Raw genomic sequence first — 17411 nt, 5'->3', positions numbered from 1 at the left:
TTTCCCAGAAATTTTGGTAGGCCTACGTTGGCAATCGTTTGCAGTGTGAGCAATAGCTAGGCATGGCCTCCCTTCCGAAAGTCGTTTGAATTAACCAGTGTGAGATACCTAGCGTCCGAAGTGAGCATTCAATGCTATAAATTTCCACAAGCATTGACCGGAACAGCATTGAAAGTAAATTATTTCAATTCCCAAATTACTGGACATCAAATTAATGAACTTTTACAGTACACCAATTTCTAACAGACATTGATGACAAAATAAAGATGGCCTGCATCAATACACTATAGCATTCAATGACATAGAAATCATCATTCATCATCAGCCTGACTATACCCACTGCAGGGCGAAGGCCTCTCCCATACTCCTCCAATTAACCCGGTCCTGTGCTAGCTGCATCCACTTGACCCTTGCGAGCTTCTTAACCTCATCTGCCCCCCTAACTTTCTGCCGCCCCCTGCTAAGCTTTCCTTCCCTTGGAATCCAGTTTGTTACCCTAAGCGACCATCGGTTATCCTCTCTTCACACTCAATGTCCTGCCCATACCCATTTCTTCTTGTTGATTTCCACTAGAATGTCAGTGACGAGCTATTTCCCTCACCCACTCTGCACATTTCCTATCTCTTAACATCCTCACAGATTCCCGCTACCCTTGCGGAAGCTGGTATCTACCCTCTGGATCTTCTCCTCGCCCAGAGGGGACTGACCCACATTGATCGTCTCAGCCATGCTCCAGATGGTGCCTCACTCCTAGCACGGCTGCACAGCAAATCCCATTCTCGTATGGGTAAGCTGTATACAGTGTACAGAGAAATCATCGGTCCAGTCCCAGGTTTCTCAGTCCTACCCCCTCCACCCAATCGACCCCCAATTCCTGTCTTTTTGGATACGGATGGTCACACCAAACGTCACACCCCTGTAGCTGCCTTCCAGCAGACAACTGCAGCCCTCCTTGAGGAGTGTAGAGAATCTACACTCCTCTTTAAGGATGGCTCGGTTCGACCCGCTACCTTCCAAGCAGCTGCTGCTATGACAGCACCGCAGCTAGACCAGTCTAGGTCCTGCCGCCTGTCATTCCCTGCCAGTTCAACAGCTGCTGAGCTGGCCGGTCTACACCTAGCCGCACAGTTCATCGCTTCCAGTGTCCCTCCTGGACCTGTGAATGTTCTGTGCGACTCCAGATCTGCTCTGCAGCTCCTGACTATCTACCACGGCACCAACCTCTCGGTGAACATTCTCCGAGCCCGTCTCCTAGCCCTTCAGGACTCGGGGTATCAACTGGCCCTACATTGGGTTCCAGGACATACTGGAGTCCAGGGCAATGAAGAGGCGGATGCCTTGGCCAAAGCGGCGCATGACAACGGCGCCCCAGTCACTGAGGCTGTCACACCTTTTGACTTTTCAAGACCCATCTTGAGAAGGTCGATAAGGTCTTTCCATCCTGACCGTCGTATTGCCGCTGGTGAGCATCTCCAACGGCTCTCTGACAAACTTTCACGGAAGGACAAATCCCTCCTCCTACGACTTCGAATAGGCTGCACGTGGACTCCGTCCCGCATGTATGCCTGTGGCCGAGCTCCCAGCCCAGCCTGTCCCTCTTGCGGCAATACTGGCACACTGGGACACTTGCTCCTCGTGTGTCCAGCCTCCGCTGGCCATCGCCAGAAACTTCTGAATGGCTATCGGAATCTTGGTCTCCCTGCTGATACCGAAGGGCAATTGCTCTTCCCATCTCGGAACCAACTTTCTGCTCACCGGCTCCTCCTGATTTATCTGGAGGAGTCTGGCCTCAGCTCTGTTCTGTAGGCCTGCATGGGCCTATAGTGCTTCGTGCGGAAATGGCGGCGACATAGGCGGCGTCAGCAACCTTCCCCTCCCCAACCTTCCCCTAAACCCAACTTCCCCATCCCCCTGGTCACCAAGAGTGATGCCACAAAGATGGCCAACATAAGACGTGACCAGTACCCTCTCCCCAAAAATAAACCATAGTCACCACCACCACCCACCATCGAAATCACACTTACCTAAAACAAAACCATATCAAACTTTACTAAATGAGGGCATTGCTATCACTGGTCAATTTCACAAGTAAACTGGGTGCATCAACATCGATTTCTTGGTGTAAATCCCAGAGGTTACGCAACATTGTCATTTTTTTCAAAATGCCCTTTTCGGTGCAGATGTCATCAGTGTGCACCTATTGACAGGAAGATATTTAACCTCAACTTCCTCAATGGTAAATACAAATTCCAACTACATCGGGTCTAAAAACCCAACCAAACAATTTTCGCTGAGATGGAGTTTCCCTGAGCACACTTTCAACCTTTGCAAGCCACACACAGGCTTGAAGTCTCAATTTTAAAGCTTTGCTGATGCAACTCTGGCAGCTATGCATTAGGATAGATATTGTTACGAATCGGGGTTTACTGCTGTAGTGCTGAACCGATAAAGAAGGCAGAGAGCCCAGCTGGTCAGCAGCAGCGCGTCCAGCATGAGAGTTCAGCCCAATGCTGTCCTTTTTCTCTGCTCCTCTCTTCAACTTCGTCTTCAGGACTGCTACGATACTTCAGCTTCACTACGAGCTTCACCTCGAATTCATTAAATTTGTTTTTCAAGAATTTGCCTCTGGGCTTCTTGTATTCAAAGCCATTCTGGCATCCCACCTGATCGAGCTGACCTTCCATGTCTTCGTCGTCGCTGAGGGCCTCCAGAGAGTAGGAGACCTCAGGAGGCGGAGACGTGGAACGCCCCGAGGCGGCACCTTCTTCGTGGAATGACACGGCAATCTGCACGGCAGCCTCCACAAGGGCTGGGTGGCTCTCTGCCATCCTGCACAGCGGAAACAGGACAGAAGCCTTATTCCTCAAAAGCACCCAACCCAAGCAAACTACCCAAGTAATAAAGGCATTAGGACACATATTTCCAGCAAACAACCCTACATGACTTACTTTCGCAGAAAGTTCGGGTTAGCAAGCAGCGTCATGAGTTCAGGGTCCTGAAGAATGCCTGAATTTGGGAAAAAACAAAACGAGGGTTACAAACAGAATTTAGTCAGCAAGGGCTTCAGTCCATGCACCGCAAAGGATCTAAATCCACATCTTTCAGCATGCATATTTTGGAGAAGTTCCATGTACAGCACGCTGCAACACAGTCATAGACATGTGAAGCAACCCAAGCCCATTTCTCCCCTCTCTTGCTTGAAGCTAGCTGGCCAGTTGCACCATTTAGTGACCTGAAGGATAGTTAACCATCTGCCATATATTTGGGACTAATTATCGCCAATAAGCAAGTCATTCATACATAAAGCACATTTTACTTGCGAAACCAACCATTGACAGTCACACCCATATTTCATATTTTAGAGCGCAGCTCTTTGGCACCCGTTCCTGGGTTTCGCGCCGTCGGCTGCGTTGGCCTTGTAACCAGCTCAGCTCCGCCCCACTTTCATCCCCCCAGTTCGAGCCGGCGCTTCAGCAACCGGAGCCTCGCAGGAAGAGGAAGAGGGGGGGTACACTCAGCGGCAAACGATGGGGGCATGAGCGGGTGCAGCAACCAGAGAACCAGAGAACACGAGGAAAGGAAGGAGGGGTGGGGGTCACCGGAGGCAGCGCTAGCCGCTAGCGAGTCAAGACAACGTGACTGCGCAGAACACCATCGCCGCCATGACAAAAGAGGAGGAAGGGCTTTGCTGCGACTAGTGCCATGCGGAACGAGACAAAAGCAGCGAGAGCTCTGACACTCCCATCTGTCCCTGCGAAATATTTGATGCACGCGCTCGTGCCCAGAGTGGCAAATGAGGGTGTGCCCAGTGCCCCTTCTTTTTCGACACCCGGCATGAGCAAGTGCTTATGCTTCACACGTCACTGCACCACAGTGGGCAGTGGGCTGCCAGTTATGCCAGTGGCCAACACGTCGGTGCAGAAAGGACACCACTAGTGTGGGTGGATCATATTCACACTTCTGGAATTTGAGGCATGTTTTTGTATAGATCAAGTTATCGATGCATCGAACTATTTTGCAGTCTTTTTCAAGTTCGATATATTAGTGATTGAGTTACTACATGCCACCATAAACACTACTCCACAATATGCATACATCTAGTCACATCATACGTACCAAAAGTAACACGCAACAAAATTTTAGAAATTAAAAATTATTACCAACAGCAACCGGATCATCAGCCAGAGCAGGATTTGCTGCCTTCACATTTTCTAGGACATCTGGATCTTTCAGGCTTTGCAGCTGTAGCAGAAAGAAATTGGGGCAGAAAACCGAGATGCTGAAGTATGTTTGAGTTAAAACAAAAAACGCAGTTTATTGAATGCTCTAAAAGTGCTGCAACTTAGAAAGCCATTAATGTAGCACACCATGTGCGCATATGTAGCACATGATGGTTCACAACACAACACTACAAATGAAAGAGTGGAGAAGTGAAAAAAAAAAAAAATATGACAGACATCTTTCACCGTTTTGCAAGCAGCTTGGTATATTGTTTGCAATTTCTCATAGCACACATGGAAGTTCAAACTTAAGGTTGATCCTAGGCACAACACAAAATGCTTTACATTTAAAGCGAGGAATTGGCACACTTGAGGTGCTGGAGCCAAAGAAAGGTCAGGTGTATGGAGCACAATAGCAATACAACCACCGATTCTAGATATAACGCTGCAATTTTTCTTCGCAGAGAGTTAGGAGATGCTAACCTAACCTATAAACCTTTGCAACGAGGGCCCCTGGGCGTCTCCAAATTCCTGCTGGGCTGTTGTGCGCCTGACGTCAGTACGGTGGAAGCAGAAGCGGAACCAGTTTGCAACAGCCCAGAGAGGAGGTATTTTGACTTACTCCTCACACGATGAAAAGATCTATAGAATGCACTTTGCAATCATACACACACCCATGCAGTGAAACAGGTTTGTTTCATTCTTTCAACTTAGAAAAGAGTGACAGAGAACGCACCACAGTTCGAAAAGCTGGATTCACTAGAGCTGTGCCAAATGCTATCATTGGGATGTCCTGCATGTCAAGCGTGCAGCTGGGCTTCTCTGAAATTTAGAAACAAACAACAGAGTCATCATATCTTGCAAAAATGTATGCACATGTGTACATATATAGATAAACATTGGAAATAAAAATCATACAATTTGCAGAGGCCGATGCTGTCACAGCCACATAAGGTCACCGCAACAAAAATGTGTACTGTTGAATACCTTGTGTTGCACATGGGACAGACTAGAGTACAGAAAGACGAGCAAGAGATAAATCAAAAGGAGCTTGCTTGTATACAACGCACCCTGAGGAAATGCAATGAAGCTCAATGACTGTGAAAGACAAACACCAATTACTCATTACCATCTGCCTGAGCACTGAAATACAGCTGCAAAGAAAAACCATACAGCCTTCGCCGAAGCCCCACAGTTGCGAAAAAAACCTATCCTGGTTTGGGGGCTCAAATCCAGGACCATCGACATAAAACTCAGTCATTTGCTGGTATGCAGCCACGCAAAGCAAATACTTGCAAACATAAATATTACATCTACAGCTATTCAAAGTATAAGCATTTCAAAGCAATTGCCAAGAGGAAGCAAAAAAACTCCAACAAATTTTTACATCTGCCCTCTGCTCATATTCCTTTCCATACGATTTTTAACAATACAATTTTTACATAATAAACAGCTCATTTGTTCAGGTGGTAATAGGAAAGACAATGACTGATAGGACTAGGTTATACTGGTACAGAATTTTAAAAAAATCAATAGCCAGAACTCAATTATGACTGATAATGAAGAGAAAGGAAAAAAGAAAGGCTACCACACACACACTCAGGTAACAGATGCATTAACAAAAAAAGACTTCTCCTCTGGGTTACCAACAATGCAATCAAAACAGATTAAGCAGCACACTGACCAATCTCATAGTGAGGATAGGCAAACACTGTCATGCCATTTTTGATCCCACAAGCCTCCAGGGTGTCATCCTGCTTCAGTATTTTGCCCAGGAAAACTAGCTCTGCAAGAAACAAGGAACAGAAGATGCAGAAAAGGTTTAGCAGGCAAGAAACTGCAGCCAATTTAGCTAAGTTGGCCAAATGCGAACGCCTAGGTGCACTTTCGATTCAAGGCTAGGGTTTCAAGATCAGGTTACAGGTAAAGATCAGCGAAATCAATGACTATGATGACTTCAGCAGTAGGGCACTATAAAATTTTGGGACCGCTTAATGTAAGGGCAATGCAATATCAGTGTGTTTGGATTCATTGCACACAGATGGAAGTTGATGAAGGCGAGGACATACAATGCACAGCGTGAGAGAGTAGCAGTTGGTGATCGACTGCGGCGATAGCCATGAGGTTCCGAACTCACTTCCTATGAGAAATTCCAGAATTTAAACCTGCTGCAACTCTTTCTTTTAATGGTGAGGTCAAAGGACAAGGCTTCCTGCATACCTTCCGGTTTTTCAAATTACCGAGTGAATTGAGCCTTCACACTAAAACCTTATGGATGTCACATATCCAGTGAAACACTGTGAGCATCAAAAATTAATTGTGCCTTATGAACAACACATCACATCAAGCAATGCAAAGGCTGAGTTTTCTTTTTTCACGGGTTTTGTGAATACAGCTACTAGGTTTACCGTCAGTGCTTCAAATATAACATTCTGGCTTGCACCCTTTGCACAATATTTAAAAAAAAAGTAAAAGATTGGTGGGAATAAATAAAGTGATTGGTGTGAATAAACCGAAAAGTGAAATGATTAGTTAAACTGCTCAGCAACTTATTGCCTTCAGTACAGACGAGTACCAGACTTGACACTATTGGCATAAAAGGCTATCATTTTAGGTGGGAACTTCACAAATGAGCAAGAACCACATCTTTTCTATCACAGTGGTCAAAGCTCAGCCATAATGCCATAAAACTGCGAGCCATAATTGGCCACGCTGCATTTGATGACATTATTGAGGCCCTATTTTCCTGTTTTCTGGTGCACTTTTGTTTTCCAGATTGTTATTCATATGCCATTATAAAAACCTGCTTCAAGGTATCTCACATTATCATTCACAGAATGCTGCTACTTCTCAAACATTTTTTGAGGTGTGATCAATAAAATTGCCTAAAAACTAACAATATTCATGCGAAAAGTACCTGGAGGGTTATGAAATGCACAACACATTTATTTTCTTTTTGATTTGATTGTAGTGGAGCGTGGGCATTTGACATCCTTGAAAGGCAACCTTTTGAACTATGTCCCTAGTAGAAGGAAGAAAAATGGGACCCTTGACAGCACGTAACAAAATTAACAAAGTCTTCTTATTGAATAATTTTACTAGTGAGTAAAGTAGCGCTCTGATCCCAACTCTTGCTCATTTTGTCTTGCGTAGCGATCTAGACTCATTTTATGCTGGCGTTCCCAGTGCGTTTCAGGTAATTATGCACAGTGATGGATATATTGCAAGGAAGAATATTGTTGACAAACGTTTGCTTGCTTTAGTTTTGGAGAGATGCCAGTAAATTTTATAACTTGAGTGCTTCTGAAGAGGCGGTGAGCAGACAACTACGTAATGACCACAGCAAATCCTTCAAAGTCCTACCACAAATAATCCCCACTGCTATTTTCATATGCAGACTACTCAGCTCTCCCTCACTGAATGGTATACATTCCTTCACCTGCACCACAAAATGACGACTCATCTTTTAAGAATCAAGTCTTGACGATACGAGCATGCCTTCTGCACTCTGCGAATATATACATGGCCATAAAATTCGAATTCTCGGGACACAAACACAGCGCTAAAATTGTAGCTACACAAAAAGCACTGATGAAAGGACTGCCAGTGAGCTGAGTGCTTTCAGGCCAGAAAGGAGCAGTGCAGTTTCAAACCCATGGAATAAGATGCAGTGTCCATATGCTAAACATGAATACTAAGAGGGCACTAACTATAGCCAGTAAAATATAGTTAATTGAGTCACAGTACATGCAGTACATATTACTAATGTCCCAGAAGAAATTATGTGGCAAAACATGTCACAGAAGGCAGGTTCACTTCCCGTCCAGGGCACAGCCAAGAACCGCCCCGCCCCGCCCCGCCCCCCAAAATCGAAACTTTCTGAGCGCTGCATCCTTTCTCCCTCCCCCTCATTTCGTGTTTTTGTTTTCTGGAGAGGGGGAGGGGGGATTTGGCCGGTGGTGTGTAACAGCCTCCGAAAATTATTTCTGGCTACGCCACTGTTCACGTCCCTACTCCAGTTTTAGTGCTGCATCATCCAGGCGTCGGAAATGAACTGTCATACAAATAAATCGCAGTGTGCATTAAGAAATGAACTTACCTGTTCCAAATCTACGACTAACACTAAAAAAAAAAAAAAAAAATGCTCCAAAAATATGGTATGTTAGTGATAACCAAAATTGAACCGCTAAGATCGCCAGCGTGAAAAAAAAAAAAAAAAGAAAAAGAAAAATGCTGTTTGCCTCATGTATCGAAAACATCGCGGTCATTCAATCAAATGCATAACGCAACGGGTATTTGAAATATTTCATGCAATTCAAGACAGAGAGCTGTAACAGAAATTTCAATCCACGTTCCCGTGGTGTGGTATCGCCTATAGAAACTCAGGAAAACGAGCCTTCACAGACCGCTCCAGATGTCAGCAAAAGTCGCTAGGTGAAAATGCTGCGAGAGTGTCTCAATGTCATCGCTCGAAAGTTCAAGTTCAAGGTGACTGAAACTAAACAATGTCGTCACGCTGCGAAACGAGACTTCCGCATTTTTTGCATTTTCACGGACACTATGCAGCAGCGCCAGAGCGCGAACAAAAGCAGAAAACGAAGGCAACAGCTGATGTGCGCAATTCATGGGCACATCATTAGGAGCGACAGAGGTGCGAAAAGAGCACGTAAAAACAAACGAGGTTTGTGAGAGGGAAAAAGAAAAGAAAAAAAAGATCGAACTGCGCCGCCGTTGTTGCCGCACGAGGCCCTGACTAGGGGCACCACTTACCCAGATCGCCGATGTCTTTGCCGAACAATTCGGCCACTTTTGAGTGCAGAGCCGACACCTTATCGTCGAGCTTCACACTCGACAGCTTGTGTCGCTCAAACTTGCAGGGATTCTCTGGCACCAGCGAAACGTAGATAGAGCACTCCTCTGCCATGTTGAGAGGCCGGCCGTTTGTTCGGCAGCGCACACCCGAAATAAAACGCGGAGACGACGACGTCGGCCCGTCTAACAACGCAGATGCCTCGGCTGATCAGGCCGACAAACGACGCGGTGTGACGAAAGACATGTCTCCACTACCGAAGGCTAGCGAAATCAGGGCCGAAATCTGTCCACAATCAACGAGTTGATGCACGTATGAGTGGGGAGCGCGCAACCAAAACACAACACACGCTGGGGCTCGCTGGCCACAACACTGGCGACACCTGCACCCTATTTTTCTGCTCTTTCTGCCAAGCTACTCAAACGCGAAGCCGATGAGGTGGCAGCACAAGCCGGTCGTGGTTATAACCACCGTGGTTATAACAATGCTAAAAACACGGTCTGAGGCTACTGTAGTGAAGAAAAAAAACTATTTAGTTTTTTGGGAGGGCTTAAAACGTGCGACATAAGTGAGACACATTCAATAGTGTTTGAATCATTGGCTACATCGGCGTTCCTTGGGCGCTCTTTTATGGATATTGCGGGAGATTTGAACGGTCTTCGAATTGTAGAGCATGCCATCTGTCACAAGACATGGTTAATGTGGTTCTTTCATAAAATCGAAGCAATAAATATCATTGAGGTTTAACTCTTCAAAATTCTCGGAGCGTCATACCAGGCTCAAGGTCAAAGGTCAAATTTCAAAGTCATTGGGGTAATTTTTTTAAACCATATATTTGTTGCCTCAGGGCATCTGAGGGGTATGTGATGAAGGAGGAAGACATTATTAAATTAATTGATCAAAGCGATATTGAGTGGCCTACTTAACGTTAAACCAAACTGAAAGACATATCGCTCTAAATTTGCCGCACCGCAGAACACTGTCCAGCCACTTTTTACGCTATAACACATTCACTGCTTCGTAGCAATTATTTTAGGGCTCGGTACACATCGAAAGCTGTGGAAAAGAGAGCGATAAGTTCAATACCATGTGGTGATCCATGCACACTAATATCTTACATATCATTACCAAGACGAAAAATGCGATCAAATTCTGGTAGCTATACGCTCTTAAGCGTCGAGTACGAGGCTGCCGCCAAGCCATTGCCTTGGCTAGGGTCGCCAAAGCCAAATGGCCCCCAAGCTGGTCTAATGTTTGCCAAGCCCGCCGCGTTGGTAAGTGAGATAAGGAAGAGAAGGGGACTGAATGGCAACGGGGCAGGAAAAAAAAATGTTATAAATTAAAATGCTATAAATTATCACAGTGTTCGGGACAATTTGGGCATGCGGGTTAGTGTCTGATACGGTCACGTTGACACGGTGTAGAAATTAGCAGGAAGGAATGATGACTGTATTCAGGAGTATATGTCGAAGAATGAGTAGCTACGTGGTGGTGAGAGATTTGTACGGAACAGGAAGTGTACGAAGAGTTTCTCTAAAGTTCATTTCAAAAACGTTCATTAGATTGTCTTGCTTGGATGGCTAAGACCAGGGAATTCCAGGCGACCGATGCAGATGTTTGCCGGCGAGGTGATGCACCACCTCTTTGCCTGCGATTCTAACGTAACGTGACCAGAAATAACCTAGTGTAACAGTGTGGGGAAAGTATATTCGTGAGAGCTTTTTGCTGGTCACCCTCTAGTTAAGCAGGAATTCAACACGCGTGCACTGCGTATATAGCCAATTGAATCAGTCTGTATCCCAGGTAGGACAAACTATTGACGCAATATTGGTGCTGTGTTGTCTACCAACAGAGTACCAACAGAGAGGCCAGGGTTTGTACCGCCTGGAATGGTATACCCTAAGTATACCCTAACGGCCGGGTTATGGGGCTCTTGGCGAAATCTTAATCAGAATGTTCACTTGGGCAATTTGGTAGACTGCAGTTACTAAGAATCTAGCAACATCATCTTTTCACATCAGCGCAGAATGGTTTTCGATCAGGGTTATCATGTGCAACGCAGCTAACTGAGTTTATTCATGACATTGCATCTGGTATTAGTAACTGTTTTCAGATAGACGCCATATTTCTAGCTTTTAAAAAGGCTTTTGATGTTGTGCCGCACCACTTTCTTCTGCAAAAAAAATATCTTGCCTTGGCCTTCCTGACTACCTGTTCGGTTGACTGCAGGATTATTTAAGTGCACGCCAGCAGCAGGTTGTAATCAATGGTGCGTCTTCATCACCTGTGGATGTTTTATCTGGAGTGCCACAAGGTTCTGTGCTCGGACCATTACTGTTCCTCATATTCATCAATGATATACCTATCGGCCTTAGATCCACTGTCAGACTGTATGCTGATGATTGCGTTTTGTATTCCCCTGTCACGTGCCTTGATGACCTGTACGTATTACAGGCTGACCTTGACAAAGTCTGTGACTGGTACTTGAAGTGGGGCATTGAATGTATCAAAGTGTTTTCATGTGTTTTCAGTTTACAAAAAAAAAAGAAAATTCTTGGTTTGTACCTTTTAAACCACGATACTATTAAAACTATTGATAAGGTTAAATATCTTGGTGTTACTGAAGTATCATGTGATCGCATTGTGCGCGATTGGTATGTAGTGTCACGTGATGCTGTGACGTGTGTGAATGGCAACGCCGTGAGGGGGAGCGTGGACTTGTTAAGAAGTGAGCGCGCAGATCGCTCGTGCGGGTCTCTTAATCTGTACGGCCCAGCATGCCGAATAAACATGTTGCTTAGTCGCTCTGCCTCTGCTTCGCTCGCCGTGGCTACAACATAACTGGCGACGAGGATGGGATCCCGCTGGACTACGTAAAACGCATCGCGGCGTTCGTGATCCTGCTGGACTACGTAAAACGCATCGCGGCGTTCGTGATCCTGCTGTACTGCGTGAAACTCATCGCGGCGGGCGTGGAAGCACCGGCGTTCGTGGAGAGCGTTTGGGCGAGGCACAGGGATGGCAACGCTTGGAAGTTTCGACCAGTTCGTCGAGGACGGAGACGAGGATTTTGGGTCCTACGTGGAAAGGTTCGAGCACTTCCTGAAGGCCTCCCAGGTGAGCGACGACCTCAAGGTCTCGATGTTTATTACGGCAATAGGCAAGAGGGCTTACAAGACGCTGAAGACTTTGCTAGAGCCTAAAACGCCAGAGGACAAGACTTATGCGGAACTCGTAGAAGTGCTGGGAAGTCATTTAACCCCAAAGCCCATGGTCATCGCAGAACGATTCAAGTTTAATCGGCGGTACCAGCATCAGGGAGAGTCCATAGCAGCATATGCAGTGGAGTTGAGGCGTTTGGCAGCTTCATGCGAATTCGGGGAATTCCTCGATGAGGCTCTTCGAGACCGCTTTGTAGTGGGCCTCTGCGACAGCGCAACGCAAGCAGAGTTGCTGAAGAGAAGCAAGTTGACGTTTTCGGACGCCTGCGACGTTGCGAAAAGCATCGAGCTAGCGCGGAAGGAAAGTCGGGAATTTCAACCGACCGGGACACAAGGTACAGTCGACGCCGTACGTCATAAGCCAGGCGGTGGGAAACGCCAGCAGCAGCGTTCAACCGGTGCAGGACTATCAAGGGACCGAGTGTCTGAATCGCCGGTCTGTTTTCGGTGTGGCTCAGCGCACGAAGCATCGAACTGCAAATTTCGCAAGTATCGTTGTCGTGCATGCAAGCGTTACGGACACTTGGCGAAAATGTGCAAGTTCAAGTCTAGAGACGCGGCTAATTCGGTAGCTGTGGAGGACGCGGATTGTGACCAAGTGTTGTTGTACAGTGTCTATTCTTGTGCAGAACGCCCAGGGCATTATGAAATCTGTCTCAAGGTAGCCAAGAAAGAAGGATGTTAACATGCAAATAGACACGGGCGCGTCTGTTTCCATTGTGCCAGAAACGCTATACAGGAAATTGTGGCCCAGTCTACCTAAAGAGCCTTGCCACATAAAGCTGAGGACATACGGTGGGTCGCCGCTAACAGTTACAGGGAAGTTGACGGTTCCAGTCGAACATAATGGTCAGTGCAAGCAACTTCCGCTCATTGTCGTTAAAACCGACAATAGCGACATTGCGTTGCTAGGGCGTGACTGGCTGGAGGCTCTTAAGCTAGACTGGTCAAGTGTGCATGGCGTGTGTTTAGACAAAGTTGCGGCGCTACTTGAGAGGTACGCAAAGGTGTTCGAGCCCACTCTGGGGCTGATCAAAGGTAGTCCAGTCAGGCTGGTTTTGAAGGAGGGGAGCAACCCCGTATTTTGCAAAGCTCGACAGGTGCCATTTTCTTTGAGGGAAACCGTGTCACTTGAATTGCAGTCTCTTGTGAACAGGGGAGTGTTAGTCCCTGTACAGAAAAGCGACTGGGCGACGCCCCTAGTTGTTGTGCCTAAGGCGAACAACAAAGTCAGAGTGTGTGGGGACTTCAAGGTTACATTGAATCCGTGCCTGCGAACTGACCATTATCCACTTCCCGTGATGGAAGATTTGTTTGCAAAGTTGTCAGGATGCAAGTATTTCACAGTGCTTGATTTGTCGACAGCGTACCAACAGCTGGAACTGCATCCGGAGGCACAATCAATGGTGGTTGTCAATACACACCTGGGGCTTTTCAAGTACACGCGCTTGCCCTATGGCATCACAAGTGCACCTGCTATTTTTCAGTCTGTCATGGATGATGTGTTAAAAGGGCTTGAGCGGGTAAGCTGCTACTTGGATGATGTGCTTATCGCAGGTTCAACATTTGACGAATGTTTTCATCGAGTGGAAAGGGTGTTGGCACGTTTTCTAGAAAGAGGCATGCGATTGAAAAAGGAAAAGTGTAAATTCTTTCAGACATCTGTCTCTTACCTAGGCCACATTCTGGACGACAAGGGCGTTCGGCCATCAGATGAAAAGGTGAAAGCGATAAAAGAGGCACCAAGTCCAAAAGATGCGGCACAGTTGCGAGCTTACCTGGGCTTGATTAACTTCTACGGGAAGTTTGTACCGAACATGTCAGCTAAGCTTAAGCCTCTGTATAATGCTCTAAAAAAAGAAAAGGGATTTCAGTGGTCACAGGAAGCTGAGCAAGCGTTTCAAGAAAGTAAGAGCTAGTTGACACAAAGCAATGTGCTGACATACTACCACCAGAAAAAGCCGATAGGACTAGTGTGCGACGCTTCGGCTTACGGCGTAGGAGCCATTCTTTTTCATAAGATTGGAAGCGACGAAAGGCCAATTGCCTATGCTTCCAGAACGTTAAGTAAAGCAGAGCAGGGGTATGCCCACATCGAAAAAGAAGCCTTGGCTGTTGTTTTTGGGCTGAAAAAGTTCCACAAATATCTGTTCGGGCATCGCTTTGAGATTTACTCCGACCATCAGCCATTGGTAGGCTTGCTCGCTCATGGTAAGCCCGTACCAGTGATGACAGCAGCCCGCATGCAGCGCTGGGCTTTACTGCTTGCAGCGTACGATTATCGTTGGGTTTACCGCAAAGGTCGAGAGGTTGGAAATGCTGACGGTTTTTCAAGGTTACCACTTGCAAATCGCAATGATGTCTCGGATTATGCACATTTCTTTTCAGTTGTTGATGAAGTACCATTGTCTGCTGTTGAAATTCGGAAGTGCACTCGAACTGACAGAGTATTGTCGAAAGTGCTGTGTTATACTATGAGTGGTTGGCCGCCGCATGTTAAAGATGATGAGTTAATGCCTTATTTAATTCGTCGATATGAGCTATCTGTAGATCAGCAGTGTGTTACATGGGGAAATCGAGTGATTATACCTCGTGGGTTGCGCAAACAGGTGTTGCATCTTTTGCACGAAGGACACCCCGGGATGACGCGCATGAAAATGCTCGCCCGTAGCTTTGTGTGGTGGCCTCAGCTCACGGAGGACATTGAGCAGATTGTGAAAAGCTGTGACACGTGTCAGTTAACACAAAATGCTCCGCCACGTATTCCACTAATAACTTGGGGTTGGCCAACTCGCAGATGGCAAAGAATCCATCTGGACTTTGCTTTCACCGATAACCAGTGGCTCCTAGTCCTAGTGGATGTGCATTCCAAGTGGACAGAAGTGTTCGTCATGCCATCCACCTCTACCGAGAAGACCATTGAAAAGCTGCGGAGTGTCTTTGCGTCCTACGGCCTGCCAGAAGAAGTAGTTACGGACAATGGTCCACAGTTCTGTGCCAAGAATTTCGCAGACTTTCTCCGCAGGAATGGGGTGCGGCATACCAGGACGCCACCGTACCACCCCGCATCAAATGGAAGCTCAGAGCGGTACGTACAGACCATTAAGCGGGACCTTTTGCGACAGGTTCTCGACGAGAGAAGAACAGGGATCAATAAAACCTTGCAACATCGGGTTGACCAATTTCTGTTCACGTACCAAAACACACCAACCGCAACCACGGGGCTGACACCCGCGGAATTGTTTCTGTCATGGAAGCCGCGCACACGCCTGACCTTTCTCCAACCGAACTTGGAAAAACGTATGGACGACAGGTTCTACCAGACGAAAGAGAAGGCTAACGAGAGAGGGCGGTCATGGAGATCATTTGAGGAAGGCGATCATGTGCTCGTCCAAGGACTACGTCCTGGGGAATCGAAGTGGTTGCGAGGCGTTATAGAACAGCGGTGCAGTGCATCCACCTACAATGTTAGAATAGGGCAGGAACAGAGGTTTGTGCATGCTGACAACCTACGTCCGTGTTCGTTTCAAAGTGTTGAATCCGGGCCAACTGTGTATCCTTCTGTGCCTAGTTCAATGCCTGATTCTGTAACGGAAGAGTCGTCTACTAAGACCCCTTCCTTAGATACGTCTGAGCCACAGGATTCCTCAGCACCACAGCCTGCCCAAGCATCTACGTTGCGGGGACAGAACGCCAGTTCGCCTGCAAGGTCCACGCTGCCTGCACCACCGCTCCGGGAGCATGCGCCACCTCCGGACACGCCACCTCTTCGGCGCAGTGCTCGTTCTCGGAAGCTTCCTGATCGTTATACCCCATAGAGCTGGTGTAAAACAGTTAGGGGAAAAGGGAATGAAGTATCATGTGATCGCATTGTGCGCGATTGGTATGTAGTGTCACGTGATGCTGTGACGTGTGTGAATGGCAACGCCGTGAGGGGGAGCGCGCAGATCGCTCGTGCGGGTCTCTTAATCTGTACGGCCCAGCATGCCGAATAAACATGTTGCTTAGTCGCTCTGCCTCTGCTTCGCTCGCCGCGGCTACAACAGTTACACTCACAGCATCCCTAGACTGGACAGCCCAAGTCGACATAACGGCCAAAGCTTCTCATCTTTTGTACTTTTTCCAGCGTAATTTTAAAAGCTCTTCCCAGGTACTAAAAAAAACATATTTAACAAATGTCAGGCCTGTATTAGAATATGCTTGTGTTGGATGGGACCCTTTCACGGGTGCCCTCATTGACAAGTTAGAAAGGGTACAGAAACGCGCTGCAAGGTTTGTGACTGACAATTATAAGTTTAGTATCAAGAGCTCTGAACTTCGCGACCGTATTGGGTGGAAGACTTCAGCAACTCGAAGAAAAATCTGCAGGCTGAAGTTTTTGTATAGCATTTACAATGACTGTACCGGTATTAATAAAAACATTTATCTAAAGCAGCCATATTACATTTCGCAGAGACTAGACAACATGAAAAAGATTAAGAGTTATCAATGCCGCATTAATGTATTAAGTATTCGTTTTTCCCTAACTCAATTCTGGACTGGAATAAGCTTCTGAATGATGTAGTTTGTGCACCTGACTTCCAAAGTGCTGTTGAAATGCTGTTGTGATATATTTCTTCCAGATGTCATGCGTTTGCCAGCGCTGTGTTAATGTATTTTATGTTATCACTTATACTACTTGTGAATTCATTTAGTGCTCTATCAGTGTGTTGTGTTACCTTGCTAACAAGTTTCCCTATATCTTCTTTGCATATGTTATTGTATGTAGTTGTATCCCCCCTACAATAATGCCTCATGGGCGCTGTAGGTACTTACAATAAACATATGTGACAATAAATAATAGCAGTGAAAATAATAGGTGAAAATGATAGCAGTGATAACACTATGTACATACAAACTATATCTGCATAAACATGCAAATCATCAATTAGGTCGAAGTCCAATGGCTAAGAAGGGGATACTGAAACGAATGTTCAGGATGTCGCGCTTGAGTGGTACATAGTGAACGGATGGGTGGTACCGCAGTGCTCGAAGAAAAAGAAACGATAGTGACGACAGTCACACGTTCAGAAACACAAGTGCTGCGAGGGAAACAGTTTGCAGGAGACTTGTACGCGGCAAAATACGTCCAACGGCTGAAGAGACCGTCGACCGATTTAT

General features: G+C 46.5%; 1 protein-coding gene across 1 annotated transcript in view; it reads right to left on the bottom strand.

The window, feature by feature from the left end:
- LOC146175598 (ubiquitin-like protein 7) overlaps positions 1-9407 on the bottom strand; it is a 28236-nt gene extending 18829 nt beyond the window's left edge. The window contains exons 1-6 of the mRNA XM_084581993.1: positions 8991-9407; positions 5905-6006; positions 4957-5042; positions 4161-4242; positions 2949-3006; positions 2664-2829 (exon numbers count right to left, since the gene is read on the bottom strand). Coding sequence (XP_084438119.1) covers positions 2664-2829; positions 2949-3006; positions 4161-4242; positions 4957-5042; positions 5905-6006; positions 8991-9144 — 648 coding nt within the window. The 5' untranslated portion in view covers positions 9145-9407. The remainder of the gene's footprint in view (positions 1-2663; positions 2830-2948; positions 3007-4160; positions 4243-4956; positions 5043-5904; positions 6007-8990) is intronic.
- Positions 9408-17411: the final 8004 nt, after the last annotated feature.

The sequence above is a fragment of the Amblyomma maculatum genome, chromosome 10 (assembly GCF_055883805.1).
Source record: "Amblyomma maculatum isolate TAMU_Amacu chromosome 10, ASM5588380v1, whole genome shotgun sequence".
NCBI classification, from domain to species: domain Eukaryota; kingdom Metazoa; phylum Arthropoda; class Arachnida; order Ixodida; family Ixodidae; genus Amblyomma; species Amblyomma maculatum.
This window is presented reverse-complemented; position numbering and strand designations above follow the sequence as displayed.